This window comes from Hylobates moloch, unplaced genomic scaffold, assembly GCF_009828535.3.
Source record: "Hylobates moloch isolate HMO894 unplaced genomic scaffold, HMol_V3 SCAFFOLD_5, whole genome shotgun sequence".
Classification (NCBI taxonomy): domain Eukaryota; kingdom Metazoa; phylum Chordata; class Mammalia; order Primates; family Hylobatidae; genus Hylobates; species Hylobates moloch.
In genome coordinates this window covers 17,404,749-17,421,178 of record NW_026652280.1, presented here as the reverse complement: position 1 = coordinate 17,421,178, position 16,430 = coordinate 17,404,749, and the positions used below count along the sequence as shown (strand labels likewise).

General features: G+C 36.0%; 1 protein-coding gene across 9 annotated transcripts in view; it reads left to right on the top strand.

Moving 5' to 3' along the window:
• RELCH (RAB11 binding and LisH domain, coiled-coil and HEAT repeat containing) overlaps nt 1–16,430 on the top strand; it is a 120,987-nt gene that overhangs the window by 12,243 nt on the left and 92,314 nt on the right. For all 9 annotated transcript variants that reach the window (XM_032152119.2, XM_058438286.1, XM_032152118.2 and 6 more), the window contains exon 2: nt 11,884–11,973. In XM_032152119.2, coding sequence (XP_032008010.1) covers nt 11,884–11,973 — 90 coding nt within the window. The remainder of the gene's footprint in view (nt 1–11,883; nt 11,974–16,430) is intronic.

Sequence of the window (16,430 nt, the reverse complement as noted above, 5' to 3'; positions counted from 1 at the left end):
GGAAATTAATGATATACAGACCTGTGAACATGTGTTTCTAATTAACTCTTAATATTATTGGAATGTTTGTGTGTAGATGTTTTAGCTGACTAGATTTTTTAAAAGATGTTGGCTCATACATAGGTCTTATATTGTCCTCTTTCATGCCTAGCACAAATGCCTAAGGTAGACAGTTTATAGAAAATTTATCTATGTATCACCAGTACTTAATATTTTGCTGGCCTACAAGCTTTCAGTAAATATTGAAGTTATGTTAAAGAATTGATCTTTAGGTAGTAGTTTCCTATACATTTATAAGTTGGGAATATTTTCTTGTGAAAATTAACCTTTTACTTTATATCCGATTTCCTCAACTCTGTCTGAGCAAGATTCCATCAAGGCTCTGTTTCTGAGGCCATTCACGATATCAAACCCAACTTACCTGATTAGGCGATCAGAACCTGGATGCTCTTACATATTATTCAAGAGAACCAATGGTTTAGAGCTCAGGCTTTGCTGTCGGAGAGCTTAAGTTCATATTTCTATTCTGCCACTCCCTCATTGCATGACTCTGGATAGTCTTTGTTTCCTTTAGTGTAAAATGCAGATGGTAATGACTCCTTTAGCATGGGGTTGTTATGAAAGGTTATCTGTGTAAAGTATGTGGCACAGAATAAGTGGTCAAAAAGAATGCTAATAATAATAATAACTATTGTCATCATTAACAGTAATCATTCTCTTTACTAATAGCTTTTCATATGATAAAGTCATCTTGAATTATAGAAATTTTAAGTGAATAGCTTGTCAGTAAAGTTTCAGCATGTAAGTTTCTTCCCAAGTTTAAATCTTGACTTTGAAGTTCCACTCTTTCTGAAACCTTGTGACAAAGAGAAAAAGACAGTGGGCTGCAAACTGGGAGGCTTGAATTCTACTTCTGGCTTGCTCACAGATTAATTTTTTAAACTTTAAGATAAAGTAAGCCAATTGTATTATTGTTATCCCTGTATATGACTTAATTCCAATGATTTATAAGCTTCCTTAAGGCAAAGACAAAGTTTTACTTAAGTTTTATCTTTGTACTCCTCACTATGGCTTAGTAAATACTGCATAAGTACGTAGCTTCAGTTCTCTCATCTGTAAAAATGAGGGGATTGTACTGTCTTAATTCCTTTTAGCTCTCAAATATTTTGGACATAGAGGTCAGTGAAAAATTAGCCCCATCATTGGAGAAGAATTGAGGATCAGGAAAATACAAATGTGAGTGCCGCAGTTGCTGAAAGTAAAGGGCTGTCCCCAACATTTTTTTTTATTTTTTTAATGGAAAGATAGACCAAGATCCTGGTCTATCCAGAAATTAGCCTTTCTCTTCTGGTGTATCATGTGTATTCTGAAGTGTTTCACATCTTTCCTTTCTTTATCACCAAGGTTACTACTATACTAAGCCTTCCAAATAATTTCAGAACTGACCTTGAGTGGGAGGAGGCACAGTACCTTTGTGGTTTTACTCTGGCATTTATAAATACAGTGCCCACATAAAAGAAATTTTTCATTAGTATTGAATGAATTTTACATTATTTCCAAAGTAGAAAATTTACAGTTTTATTTTTTTAACTTTCATATTTTAGAGTAGCCTTATAGGTTCTCTTTCTTTGACATACATCTCTGAGATCCCTCCTTAAGTGAATAACTGTTTTTTCTTTCTTTTTTTTTTTTTTTTTTTTTTGAGACTGAGACCAGCTCTGTTGCCCAGGCTGGAGTGCAGTGGCGCGATCTCGGCTTACTACGACCTCTGCCTCCCAGGTTCCAGCAATTCTCATGCCTCAGCCTCCCAAGTAGCTGGGACTACAGGTGCATGCCACCAAGCCCAGCTAATTTTTTGTATTTTTAGTAGAGACGGGGTTTCACCGTTTCAGCCAGGATGGTCTCGATCTCCTGAACTGGTGATCCACCCATCTTGGCCTCCCAAAGTGCTGGGATTACAGGCGTGGGCCACCATGCCCGGCCCGTGAATAATATTTTAAAATGTTTACACACAACCTCAGCTTTAAATAGAATTACTTTTAAAGTAAGTCTGTTATTAGCAATATCTTTATATTTATTGAATTTATTATTATATATTTCTTTCTCATGACAGATTTTTTTTAAGCATGGTTGAATAAATCGTCTTTACTGAAAGAATTGTAATATAAAGCAAATTGCTTGATTTTTTTTCCATTTGTGAATTGGATACTTTCATGATTTTTAAATTATAAAGTGCCCATATTGAAGTATATGTTAAATGTAATTATGGGGGAAAATACCAAAAGTAAAAACAAAAAGTTCAAATAATACAAAGAGAAATATGTAGTGAAAAATGTACATTGTGCTTCTCAGAGTCAGTTATTATTAATAATGTATTGTGCATGTTTACAAAAACATGCAAATGTAAGCATATATAAACATAATTACTTAGACTTATGTATCCATGTCCTTTAAAAAAATTATTTTGCTTTCCTGTCAGTGACCTAGTACACAGTAGTTGTTCAATAAATATTTAAATTACCCAGTACTCTTTTATTAGTCGACAGCTGGTCCGTTTTTCTGATGCATTTGGTTCTTAAAGTGCCATGTAATTTTCAAGGGTCTGAGACTAAGTTTTTCAATTATAGTAAAAACATTTTTTCAGCAGTACTAAAATATTAAATGTAAATATAAATAAAACTACTTTTGTATGTGATTTAAAAAATCAGTCTGCATGACTGTGTATAATAGGTTTAGTTCTCAGACTTGATAAAACTTATGAACAGGTTTTACCAGTTTACCAACTATGATGAAAGTACCTGATTATTTGTTTCTGAGTTACAAAGTGAATTGTTAAGAAGTTACACAATAGGCATCCTGGTATTTGAAGAAATGCTCTGTAGTTAAAATACTTCATATTAGAATATGGTAGATTCTTAATAAAAGAGGCTAATTTTTCCAAACTCTTGTATATTAGGACATTTGGAACACAAAAGGCATTTGCTTCTCCTGGAAAAGAATTGTGGCTTAATCTAAAGAAGCACATTTACCTTGAAGCTTTAATATAACCTGTTATTAGTCTTAAAATCCAAAGTATATATAGGATAGTCCAGTCAAAGTTAAAATTACTTTCTTCCATAAATAATTTTTATTTCTGACAAGATGGAGTAGATTTTAATGAATTGAGAGATTGTTTTTCTTTTGTGACATCATATTTATTATATTAAAAGATATCAGAGCTTTTTTTTCCTGGAGAATATGAAGTTGTTGGCTTGGAACTAGAAAAAAATAGAAAATATATTTTTCAATGGCCATAATAATGCCAAGTTGTAAATTGAAGTGTGTGTTTGCTTTCCCCCAAGAGTCTCCCTGTTGAATAAATGAGTTCTTTAAAACTTTTAGAGAAATGGTAATAGTATTATTGAAGAATAATGTCTCATGACCAAAGTAGCTCTAATCTAGGCTTGTATATATGATTTAAAATATTAGAGGGAAGATGAAAAAGACTTAGTAAACTAATAATAGATGGACACCTAATAAGAAATATTTATCTGAAATTAACAACCAACACCATACCTAACATTCTATTAAAATCAGGAATAAAGCAGTGAAGGCTGGTATCACAGCACCAAAATATTGGTTGATAAAAGTTCACCATTGAGTGTACATGTTTTCCTATGCAGGTTAGAAACTTCAGAGTAGCTAATAAGGAGCCACGACATGGGCCTAAGAGAAGAGAAGATAGTACTCAAGTGGAGTTTCTGCTTAGGGCAGCAATGGCCAGATCAACTAATATATCAGGAATATCTAGATATTAAATGCAAGATCAAAAGACATGAATAGATAATTCACACACAAACCCCAAAAATAAATGGTCAATATATTTTTGAAAGAATGTAGCTGTACGTGGTGGCTCACACCTGTAATATCAGCACTTTGGGAGGCAGAAGCAGGCAGATCACGAGGTCAAGAGATCGAGACCATCCTAGCCAACACGGTGAAACCCCGTCTCTACTAAAAATACAAAAAATTAGCTGGGAGTGGTGGCAGGCGCCTGTAGTCCCAGCTACTCGGGAGGCTGAGGCAGGAGAATGACTTGAACCTGGGAGGCGGAGGTTGCAGTGAGCTGAGATCGCGCCACTGCACTCCAGCCTGGTGACAGAGTGAGACTCTGTCTCAAAAAAAAGAATGTCCAAGCTCACTAGAAATCAAAGAGATACATAATTAAACAAAATATAATTTTATAGCATGTTAAATTGGTGAAGATTAAAAATAATAATACTGAACATTGACAAATGCTATTACATACTATTGGTGGAATTCAGATTGCTATGTACGCTTATTTTGGAAAGTGGTTTAGCACTAGCCTTAATCAACTTTATCAATAGCCTTAATAATATTGCAATTTCTCACTATATAAGCTTCATTTTTAAAAAGCAATACATACGTGATCCCAGCACTTTGGGAAGCCAAGGCGGGAGGACTGCTTGAGACCAGGAATTTGACACCAGCCTGGGCAACATGGTGAGACCCATCTCTACAAAAAAATTAAAAAGTTAGTCAGCAATGGTGGCACACCTCTAGTCCTAGCTACTTGGAAGGCTGAGGCGGGAGGATCACATGAGCCTGGCCAGGAGTTTTGGGTTACAGTGAGCTATGATCATGCCACTACATTCCAGCCTCAGTGACAGAGTAAGAGCCTGTCTCAAAAAAACAGCAAGATATAAAATTGTATTTATAAATTTATTATATTTTTTACACAAATATCTTTACATATATATGGGGGAAAGTTCAAAAAACAATATTTAGAAATTCAAGGAAAAAAATTGATGATATACTGCCCTTATCCCCAGTTTTAGTGGTGTTAGGATGATTTATCTAGTCTTCTATGTACTTTTATAATTATTTATAATACTTTTTTTAATAATTCGAAGGAGACATCATTTATAGTGTAATAAAAAAATTGGAGAAAAGTAGGTAGATTAATTTTGTTTTAAAGAACTGGAAATTTTAGGTATTGCATAGTAATCCAGGAACTTCATTTTATTTTATTTATTTATGCATTTATTTTTTGAGACAGTCTCCCTCTGTCACCCAGGCTGAAATGCAGTGTCTCAATCATGGTTCATAACAGCCTCACCCTTCTGAGCTCAAGTGATCCTCCCACCTTAGCCTCCTAGCTGGGACTGCAGGAATGTGCCACCATGCCCAACTAATTTTTCGATTTTTTGTAGAGACAATGTCTCGCTACATTTCCCAGGCTGGTCTCAAACCCCTCAAACAGTCCCCCGCCTCAGCCTCCCAAAGTGCTCTGATGATAGGCATGAGTCACCACACCCAGCCCTCCATTTTATGTCATATTAGTTATTTACCAAGGCAGATGTACTTATAACTCAATGGTTTATTCCAGTTTAGCATTTTATATTTTCAGTTATTTAAAAGGTCTATTAGTAAAAAGCCTTATAAAGTTTATCCACAATATTTTGAAATTTGTTTCCTTTCTTTTAGTGATTCATGGTCTAGCTTTGGTTCAATTTCAAACAGAGGGAGAAAAACACAAAATTTTTGTTTGTTTATTTAAGACAATAAGGATAGCTATTTTCCAGGATTCAGCCTTGATTATTAATGGATCCTGACCAGTGTTAGCTCATTTTACCCCCATACATTCAAGTTTTATTTCTTTAACTTTTTATTATGAAAAGTTCAAAGCATACAGACAAGTTGAAAGAATTTTATACCCATACATCCACCACCTAATTCCAGTTAACCATACTTGGTTTATCTCATATCAGTACATCTTTTCAGCCATTTCTCCATCAACAGTCCATTTTATTTTTTATGCTTTTCAAATTAAGTTGCACATATCAATATGCTTAATACTTTAGCGTGCATATCATTAATTAGAGCTCAATATTTTAAAATTGTGGAGGTTTTGAGGTAATATTTAAAGACAGTAAAATATATAAATCTTAAGTGTACCATTTGATAAGTTTGAACAAAGAACGTACCTGTAGTAACCCAAACTCCTATTATATATACAATATTACCATCACCCTGGAAAGTTCCCTCAAGGCCCTTCCAGTCAGTTCCTACCCCTTCTAGCCCTTTACCACAAGAACCACTATTAATTTTTTCCTACCATAAATTACTATTGCCTGTTCTAAAAACTTCATATAAATGAAATATTGTAGGTACTCGTATAAGGCTTCTTTCAGCATAAAGCATTTCAGATTCACTCATATTATTGCATATGTCAGTTTTTTATTTTTAAATTGCTAAGTAGTAGTCCTGAGTTCAGCACATTTTTAATATTAACTTTTTGAGATGCCTGTGGTTACTGTATTTGGTATTTCTTAGTTTGTGCTGAAAGAAGCTATGTTATAATGAAGAGTACTGTAATATTTGGCTTTCCGTCATCATTATTTTTGTTTATGTTGCCTTAAAACTTAAATTGGGCTGGGTGTGGTGGCTCTTGCCTATAATCTCAGCACTTTGGGAGGCCAAGGCAGGAGGATTGCTGAAACCCAGGAGTTTGAGACCAGCCAGAGCAACGTGGTGAGACCCTGTCTCTATAATTTGTTTTTAAAAATTAGCCAGGCCTGGTGGCTCATAGTCCCAGCTAACTGGGAGGCTGAGGTGGGAGGATCGCTTGAGCCCAGGAAGTCAAGGCTGCAGTAAGCCATGATTTTATCACTGCACTCCAGCCTGGGCAACAGGGCAAGACCCTGTCTCCAAAACAAACAAAAACTTAAGTTGATAGAAAACAGGTTTTTTTGTTTGTTTTTGTTTGTTTGTTTGTTTGTTTTTTGAGACGGAGACTCGTTCTGTTGCCCAGGCTGAAGTGCAGTGGCACAATCTCAGGTCACTGCAACCTCTGCCTCCAGAGTAACTGGGATTATAGGTGCCTGCTACCATACCCTGCTAGTTTTTGTATTTTTAGTAGAGGTGGGTTTTTACCATGTTGGCCAGGCTTGTAAAGGAGAACCTGCAAGCTATTACTTAGCAGGTATAATTAAACTGCAGGGAAATTAAATGTTTCTCCAAATAGAAACAGTGTTTAAGAAGAATGATATATGTAGAATTTCATTTAGTTCACTTAATAGGGACTTAAAGGCAAGTAGTACGTTGATAATGACATAGCCCTAATTGAAGAGTCAACCATCTTGATTATTGCGATGTACTAACTGTTTTAAAAGGTGATGGGAGAGCCCAAGGTGAAGTCCAAATCTGTATTCCTGTAACTTCCATTCATTTGTCGAAATCGTGCTTTCTAAACACAAATAATCCATTTCCTTAGATCAATATGTATACTTTAAGTACTGTGTAAGTAACGGTTTAACAGAGGGTTGACAATAGCCTCTTATTTGTCCCTTTTTAAACATTAGCTGGATAAAAAAAAGTTTTGTGTGTGTAAAATTTAATAGAGAAGCAGTTAAAATGTCCTTCCTGCTACTTTACAACCTACCTAGCCTCAGCTGTCATGACTTGCCTGCTCCTGCCCCACACACCCCACCCACCCCCCCGCCCCCCACCCACCACCACCCCCTCCCCGCCCAGCTTCTGTACATTGTAACTGCTATTCATACACAACTTGTCCATACTTTGAAAACTCAATACACTTGTTTGTTCTTTCCTTCTGCCTTTACTTTTTTGTAGAGGCAGGGTCTTGCTATGTTGCCCACCAGGCTGGTCTTGAACTCGTGGGTTCAAGTGATCCTCCCACCTCAGCCTCATTTAAAGTGTACAGTTCATTGGTTTTTAGTATATTTCCATTCATTTTTAGTATATTTACAGAATTGTACAACCATTACCTAATCTACTTTTGCAGCCTGTTCATAATCCCCAAAACAAATCTCTTATCCATTAGCATACACTCCATTTTCCCCCTCAACCCCCAATCACTAATCTCTATGTCTATAGAGACAGACTTTCTATCACTATATATTTGCCTATTCTGTGCAATTTATATAGATGGAAATCATACAATATGTGATTCTCTTATAACTATCTTCTGTCAGTATAATGTTTTCAGAGTTCATCCATTGTTGTAGCATGTTTCAATAGTTCCATCCTTTTTATTGCTGAATAACATTCTATTGTATGGATATATACCACATTTTATTTATTCATTTATCAATGGACAGATATTTAGTTGTTTCCACTTTTTTGCCATTGTGAATAATGCTGCTATGAATGATTATGTACAAGATTTTGTGTGGACATATGCTGTCCTTTCTCTTTAGGTGGAAGTAGAATTACTGTCCCATGAGATAGATAACTCTGTAGCCTTTTAAGAAACTGCTAAACTGTTTTCCAAAGTGTCCATACCATTCCCACCAGCTAGATGTAAGGATTCCAATTTCTTCACATTGTCACCAACACTATTGTCTTGTCTTTTTATTAAAGTGAAAAATAATTCATATATCATCAATTCACCCTTTTAAAGTATACAATTTGATGGTTCTCTGTGCATTTACGAAATTGTACAACTATCACCCCTCTAATTCCAGAACATTTTTATCACCCCAAAAGAAACCCTGTACCTATTCCCAGTTACTACCCATTCTCCTATGATGCCAGCTAAAATCTACTTTGTGTTTCTATGGATTTGCCAATTTCAGACATTTTATATGAATGATCATACAGTATATAGCCATGTAGGTTTATGTGTCTAGCTTCTTTTATTTAGTATAATATTTTCAAGGAGGAACTGCCAAACTTCCAAAGCAGCTGTACCACTTTACATTAAGACGAGTGATGTATGAGGGTTTCAGTTTCTCCACATCTTCTGCAACTTACCATCTCTTTTATTATAACCATCTAGTTGATTTGAAATGTACCTCGTTGTGGTTTGATTTTCATTTCCCTAATGAATATCATTTCCCTTTTGAGCATCTCTCCTTCATTCATTGGCCATTTCCATATCTTCTTTGGAGAACCCTTTGTCCATTTTTAAATTGTGCTGTCTTTTTTATTGAGTTATAAGAATTCTTTATATCATGTAGATATGGCCCTTAACAGATACTTGATTTGCACATATTTCTTCCATTGTGTAGATTGTGTTTTCACTTTCTTCATGGTGACTTTTAAAGCAAAAAAAAAAAAAAATTAATTCTGATGAAATCTAGTTTATCAATTCGTTCCTTTATCACGGTATTAGTTTTCTATGGCTACTTTAAAAAGTTGACAAAAACGTTGTAGCTCAAAAGAACACAAATTTATTACCTCATGGTTCTTTTTTTTTCTAATTTCTATTTTAGGTTCGGGGGTACATGTGCAGGTTTGTTACACAGGTAAAGTTGTGTTACAGGGATTTGTTGTACAGATTAATTTGTCACTCAGGTACTACGCCTGGTACCCAATAGTTATTTTTTCTGCTCCTCTCTCTCCTTCCACCCTCTACCTTCAAGTTGGCCCCAGTGTCTGTTGTTCCCTTCTTTGTGTCCATGTGTTCTCTTCATTTAGTTCCCACTTATAAATGAGAATATGTGGTGTTTGGTTTTCTGTTCCTACGTTAGTTTGCTAAGGATAATGGCCTCCAGCTGTTCCCACAAAAGACATGATCTTCTTCTTTTTTATGGCTGCATAGTAGAAATCTCACAGTGGGTCTCACATTGAGCTGAATGGTCTAAAATCAAGATTTTGGCAGTTCTGGAGGTTTTAGGCTCTAGGGGAAGCCTTTTCCAGGTCCTAGAGGATGCCAGAATTCCTTGGCTCATGGCCCTCCTCCACTTTTAAAGATCTTTGTGATTACATGAGTCCATCTGAATAACCCAGGATAATGTCTCTATTTTAAGGTCAGCTGATAAGCAATCTTAATAATAACAACCTCACTTCACCTTTGCCATGTAAAGTAACATAGTCACACATTCAAAGGAGTAGGATGTGGACATCTGTGAGGAGCCATTTTTCTGCTTACAACATTGCTAATGCTTTGTGTTATATCTAAGAAATTATTGCCTAACCCAAGGCCATGATGATTTGCTTCTGCATTTCCTAATAAAAGTTTTGCAATTTTCACTTACATTGGGTCTAGATCCATTTTTGCTTGTGATGTGAAGTAGTGGTCCAATTTCCTTTTTTTACATGTAGATATACTGTTGTCCCAGCACAATTTGTTGAAAAAGCTTCTTTCCTCCAGTGAAGTGTCTTGGTACTATTGTCAAAAACTACTTGACCATAGATGTAAGGGCTTATTTCTGGACTCTGAATTGTATTGCATTGTTCTGTATCTGTATGCCAGAACCATGCTGCCTTGATTACTCTTAAGTTTGAAATCAGGAAGTATCAGTCCTCCATCTTTATTCCTTTTCAAGATTGTTCGGCTATTCTGAGACTTTTTTGTTTCCATGTGAGTTTTAGCATCAAGTTCTCAATTTCTGCAAAAAAAAAAAAGAAAGGCAGCTGGAATTTTGATAGGAATTGCATTGAATCTGAAGATTAATTGTGGAATATTGCTGTTCTGATATGGATCTTCTTATCTGTAAGCCTGGGCTGTCTTTCTGTTGATTTAGATCATCTTTAATTTCTTTGGACAATGTTTTGTAGTTTTTACTGTATACATTTTGCATGCTTTTGTTAAATGTATTCTTAAAATTTTTTTGATGTGTTTGGAAATGAAACTTGTCTTTGTTTTAATTTTGGATTGTCATTGCTAATGTATAAAAATCCGACTGATTTTTGTGCATTGGTCCCATGTTCTGCAACTTTGAAAAACTCATTTGTTACGTCTAATTGTTTTTTAGTGGATTCCTGAGAGTTTCTTATATATAACGTCATGTCATCTGTGAATAGCAGTAGTTTTGCTTGTTCTTTTCCAAACTGGATGTTTTTGGTTTCATGGTTTTTTATGAGGAATCAGCAGTCATTCAAATCATTGTTTCCCTCTATGAGAACATTGTTTTTCTCTGTCTGCTTTTGATATTTTCTCTAAATTTTTGGTTTTTCGCAATTTGATTAATAGGTGCCTAAGTTTCTCTTCTCTTTATTTACCCTCCTTGATGTTCTCTGACCTTGAAACTGTACCTACCCCATCTCTTGCCTCATCAGTTGTGGATTCCAGTTCTGCATATGTTAGACCTTTATTATTGTTCCATATGTCCCTAAGGCTCTGTCAATTTTCTTTTCAATCTTTTTTGTCTGTATTCTGCAGATTGAATAATTTCCATTAATCCATCTTTGAGATTTCTGACCCTTTCCTCTCTCATCTCCATTCTGTGATTAGGCTGTACAAGGCATTTTTAATTTCAGATACTTGTATTTCAGTTCTAGAATTTCTATTAGCATTTTTTACATTCCATAGTTTTTGCTAAGATATTAACTCCTTTCGTTTATTGTATACATATATTCCTTTACTTCACTGAGCATAGTTGTACTAGTTATAATAAAATCTTAGTCTACTGATTTTACCATAATCTCCTGGTATCATCTAGGAGTTGGTCCCATTGATTGTGTTATTTCTTGGAGTGGATCACATTTTACTGGTTTTTGTGTATTAAGCAATCTTTGACCGTGTGATGGATAATGTGTGTGTTAGGCCATGAAGACTGGATTCTATTCTTTCAGTAGGCACTTGTTCAATCTGTAAACTCTTTCTTAGGTGGCAGCTCAAATTTCTGTTTTGTTTGTTTGTTTTGTCCTTACCTGGGCTGCTTGAAATATTCCGTGTGTGTGCATTATTTGGGAGTTGTCCGGAGATTTGGGCAGGGAAACTTGGTTAAAGTAGCTTAATTGCTGTGAGCATTTTTACTTTGTTTTCTTGTTGTTATTTTAAAAGAATTCCTAGATCTTAGAATTACAAGTTTATTAACTGGAAATAATCATAAGTATTTGAATTCCTGTTCCTTCTTTTAACAATTAAATTAAAATGCTCATTTAATTCTTTTATATTTCTCTTTATTATAGATCGAGCTGGGAGCATTAGTACCCTTGATTCTTTAGACTTTGCAAGATATTCAGATGATGGTAACAGGGAAACAGATGAAAAAGTGGCAGGTGAGTAAAATTGTAAGGACAGATTTGGATTCTTTGACATTCCAGAAATAATGAAATGGCTTGAGGAATTTTTTTCCTTCTACAGTTTGGTATGTGACTATAACATATATAGTTATTATACAAAGTTATGTTACTAATTACTAATTTACTGCAAGTTTGGGAGTTCCCCAACTTTTTCTTATTGTGGTACTGAGTTTCTGGTTATGTATCCCTATAATTTGGTAAGTTATACTTGGAGCCAGCCGTTTACAACCACACAGTTGTAAAACTAATGTATGACAGGTCCAAGACAAAGTTGGACCTTAGCCTCATTCCTTTGATCCTCCAAACCAGGGCTGATAGTCATATATGTGTACCAATACAACTCCATTGATTGTTAAAAATTGGTTTTGAGCCAGGCATGGTGGTTCACACCTGTAATCCCAGCTATTTGCTGTTTGGGAAGCTGAGGTGGGAGGATTGCTTGAGGCCAGGAATTTGAGACCAGCTTGGGCAACATAATGACACTTAATCTCTTAAATTAAAAAAAAAAAAAAAGGTTAAAATACTTCTGTGCCTGTTGCTAAAACTTTGCCTTGAGTTCCCTGAGTGCTCACCAACCATCGCAGCATGTCTTCAGAAATTTCTGACTTTGCTATGATCCAGAAAAAAGAGGGTTAAAGAAGGTTAATGATTGGTACAGTAAGGGCCTCCACGACACTGCCCATCCCAATAAGAAGGACAACATCCTTTTTAATTGCTTGCTTGCTCATTTCAATCTTCCTCCTTTCTCATCCCCACATCCTCTCTCCCATACCAGTCTTGCCTTCTAGGCACCACCATTGGATCTGTAGGGACTTCAGAGGATCAGTTTGTACCCTGTGTTCTGCCTACACCAGATAAGCCCCACTGGAATTTGCTAGGGGTCCACTTTGGAATTCACCCTGTAGCAGCCTTGGCTCCTTGGGAGTAAATATCTGCTACCGTTCTGGTGCCTCAAGTCTGTGTCTGTCTGCCATTGAAGTCATTCTTGAGTGCCTTGCAGGAATTGTAGTTTTCATAAGACTTAGGCTTTGAGAGAGATGGGGAAAGCAGACAGACCTCAGTTGGGTATTTTGAGCTCCATCAAAATGGTAGGTACTTCTGGATAACCTACCATGCAGGATGCCGCATGGGACACACATGGCCTGTGAAAGAAATATGGGGTCAGAGAATACCCATAATGTGATTTCTGTTTTGACCAACTCTGTTGAATTTTTCTTCCATTTACTGGGACAAGTCTTTTAAAACATACCAAATGCTTAACCCTTGTGGTCATTATGAATAAAAATGAGTGCTAATTCTTATATAACATTTGTTCCATTCTAAACACTGTTCTAAATTTATATTAACTCACTGAGTTATAGAATTATTATCTTGTTCCTCTCCCCAGGATATTGAGGCTCTGAGAGAAATTATATAAGACTTAGTAGCAGAGCTAGGATTCAAATCCATATAGACCAGGAACAGTCTACGATTGACTATTATTTGCTTCCTCTTGGCATGAAAGATTAGGTTTGATCTAATTTAAAATGTCATTCCAATAAATGATTTTCATTCCTTGCTCAAGACTAGAGATATTGAATATTTTAAAATCTCAGACAGTGTTGTATGAGTTAGAAAAAAAAGTAATTGTTTTTCTGAGAGAAGATTCAGCAATATAAATAATAGCAGAATATCCATGTAATGGGGAAATCACTAGAATAGTTTAATGTGGCTCTGTATGTGAAATCATGGTTGAGTTATGAGCATCATTTATTGACAACTGTATCAAAATGGCAAATCACATTGGTAATATCTAAAAATTAACAATTCAAATTTTTGGATGAATTTATCCTAATTGTATCACTCATTAAATAGCACTTGTTATATATATTAGCTATTTATATTATAAAATATATGGCATTTTAGTTTAATTAGAGACTATATCTAGTGTTATATAGTTTTATTGTACAAATTGTTACATATTAAAAAAGAACTCGTACCCAGAAGTTATCCATATAATTATGTTTTTTCCTTTAATTTCCTTATTAAAACTTATATTTTAGATTAAGTAAAATTGAAGAGGTTTATTATTATTTTCATCATTTAGATATTTTAGTACTTCTAATTAAGGGGAAACTGACATAAACGCAAAATGTTTAGCATAAATTTATGATCATTAGGCCGGGCACTGTGGCTCAGGCCTGTAATCCCAGCACTTGGGAGGCAGAGGCGGGTCGATCACCTGAGGTCAGGAGTTCGAGACCAGCCTGACCAATATGGTGGAACCCCATCTCTACTAAAAATACAAAAATTAGCTGGGTGTGGTGGCGTGTGCCTGCAGTCCCAGCTACTCAGGAGGCTGAGACAGGAGAATTGCTTGAATCCAGGAGGCAGAGGTTGCAATGAGCCAAGATTACACCTCTGCACTCCAGCCTGGGTGACAGAGTGAGACTCCGTCTCAAAAAAAAAAAAATTATGATCATTCATTGTTTGGTACAATCTCTATTTATGTCAATATAGGTAGAAGAGAAGAAGAAAATAGAAGTTCCTCTGACCAAATTTCACTGTGTACATAACGTTTTCTTTCCCTGTGTAACTTTTTATTAGAAGGCAGAGTAAAAAGGTTGATATTCTCTGTCTGACCTAAATGCTTTTTGAGAGACAATGAGCAAAGGGCAGTGGACCTGGATAAGCCTCAGATTTGCACAACTAGAAGTGAAATGTATTAAATATGTGATAGTATGGGCCTGTTTTATTTTAATTTGAGACTATCATAAGACAGCAGACCTTACATTTTTAACCTATAGAATATACTATTTCTCTTAAGTTTGGAGAAATAAAATAACTTTTAATTGCTGTACTGTGCTCATATATAAATAAATGCTGTGATTCATGTTCAATAGGAAAAGGAGGAAGAAGAGCATATATAATCCCAAGAGAATATCTTTCAGTCTTTTAGTGCTCATGTACCATGGCTTGTTATTGAACCAAATGTGTGAGTGTGTGGATGAAACTTTTTTGTAAAAGTTTCAATTAATCATAATTCCTATTTCCAAAAAGATTGTGACTCTTCGCTTTTATTTGAAAAGCCTATCAAAAGGCCAGTAATTGAGAAAAGATAATTGTCCTTTTATCTGCCATTGAATCACATGTAAACCTCATTAACTCCTCATGGTTTGGAGTCTTGTGCCTGCAGCTCTCCCAGGCTATTCCTGCAAGCTGGTAGCTCTGCAATTCTGTGTCTCCGAAGTGGCCCTACTCCCACAGCTCCTCTTGGCATTGCTCTGATGGAGACTCCGCAGCAGCTCTGACCCTGCAGTAGGTTTCTGCCTGGGCCCCCAGGCTTCCCACATTTTTTGAAATCTAGGTGCAGGCTGCCATGGCCCCACAGCTCATACACTCTGCATGTCTACAGAGTCAGCACCACAAGGAAGCTGCCAAAGCTTACTGCTTGCACCCTCTGAAGCTGCACCACAAGCCTCACTTGGACCTGCTGGAGCCATAGATGGAGTGGCCAAGGAGTACTGCACCGGAATGCAGGGAGCAGAGTTTTGAGGGGACTTTGAGCAGTAAAACCATGGAGAGCACCCTGGTCCTGCTTCCCAAAACTACTCTACCCCCCTAGAACTCTGGGCCTGTGATAGAAGGGACAGCCTGAAAGAGCTCTGCAATGCCTTCAAGGTCTTTCTCCCATTGTCTTGATGTCTTACCTGGCTTCCTTCTACTCATATCCTTAGCAAATGGCCACTTACCACACCCTTGGTTTGTTCTCTGAACATACACTTTCAATCTTTACATGGACAGGCTGCAGATTTTTCAAATCTTTCCACTCTTGTAAATTCCATCTCCCAATGATTTGATTTTGAAGCTTCTATGACTTAAAATGACTTAAAATGTTAGAATGTCTCGTTTGAGTCTACCCAAATTGGCAGAAGCTCTGAAATAAGCTTTTGTAGGATAACAGAATAAACTGTTTGTTACTATGATATGAGAGAAAAAGAAGAAGAATAAAGAGACATCTAAGAACAAACATCTGTATTATTTTCCTATAGCACTGCTGGGTAGAAGGAGCTTGTGGATAACACACTAATGAGTCTGTTTACCCACCTGGCAAATGAAGGGTCTCCTCTAACCCTTAATCAGCTGTTAATTTATGAGACAGATACTAGATTTGTTTTCAGCATCATTCTTACCACCTTTCTCCTAGATTTAAAAGTCTGGTTATTTTTTCACATCTGCACACATATTCCTTCAAAGAGGAAGGGATCTCTAAAGGAACAAATGTTTATTAAGTACCTACTTCATGCCAGGCACTATGCTAGGTGCTTTGTATAAAATATTTTATTTAATCTTGTTCAGAATGCTGCAAAATAGGTCATTTTTAGGTTTATAGTTTCTATAAGCCTAGAAAACTAATGCTTATACCAAGGTTGAGAAAGTTGCCCAGTAGCTTC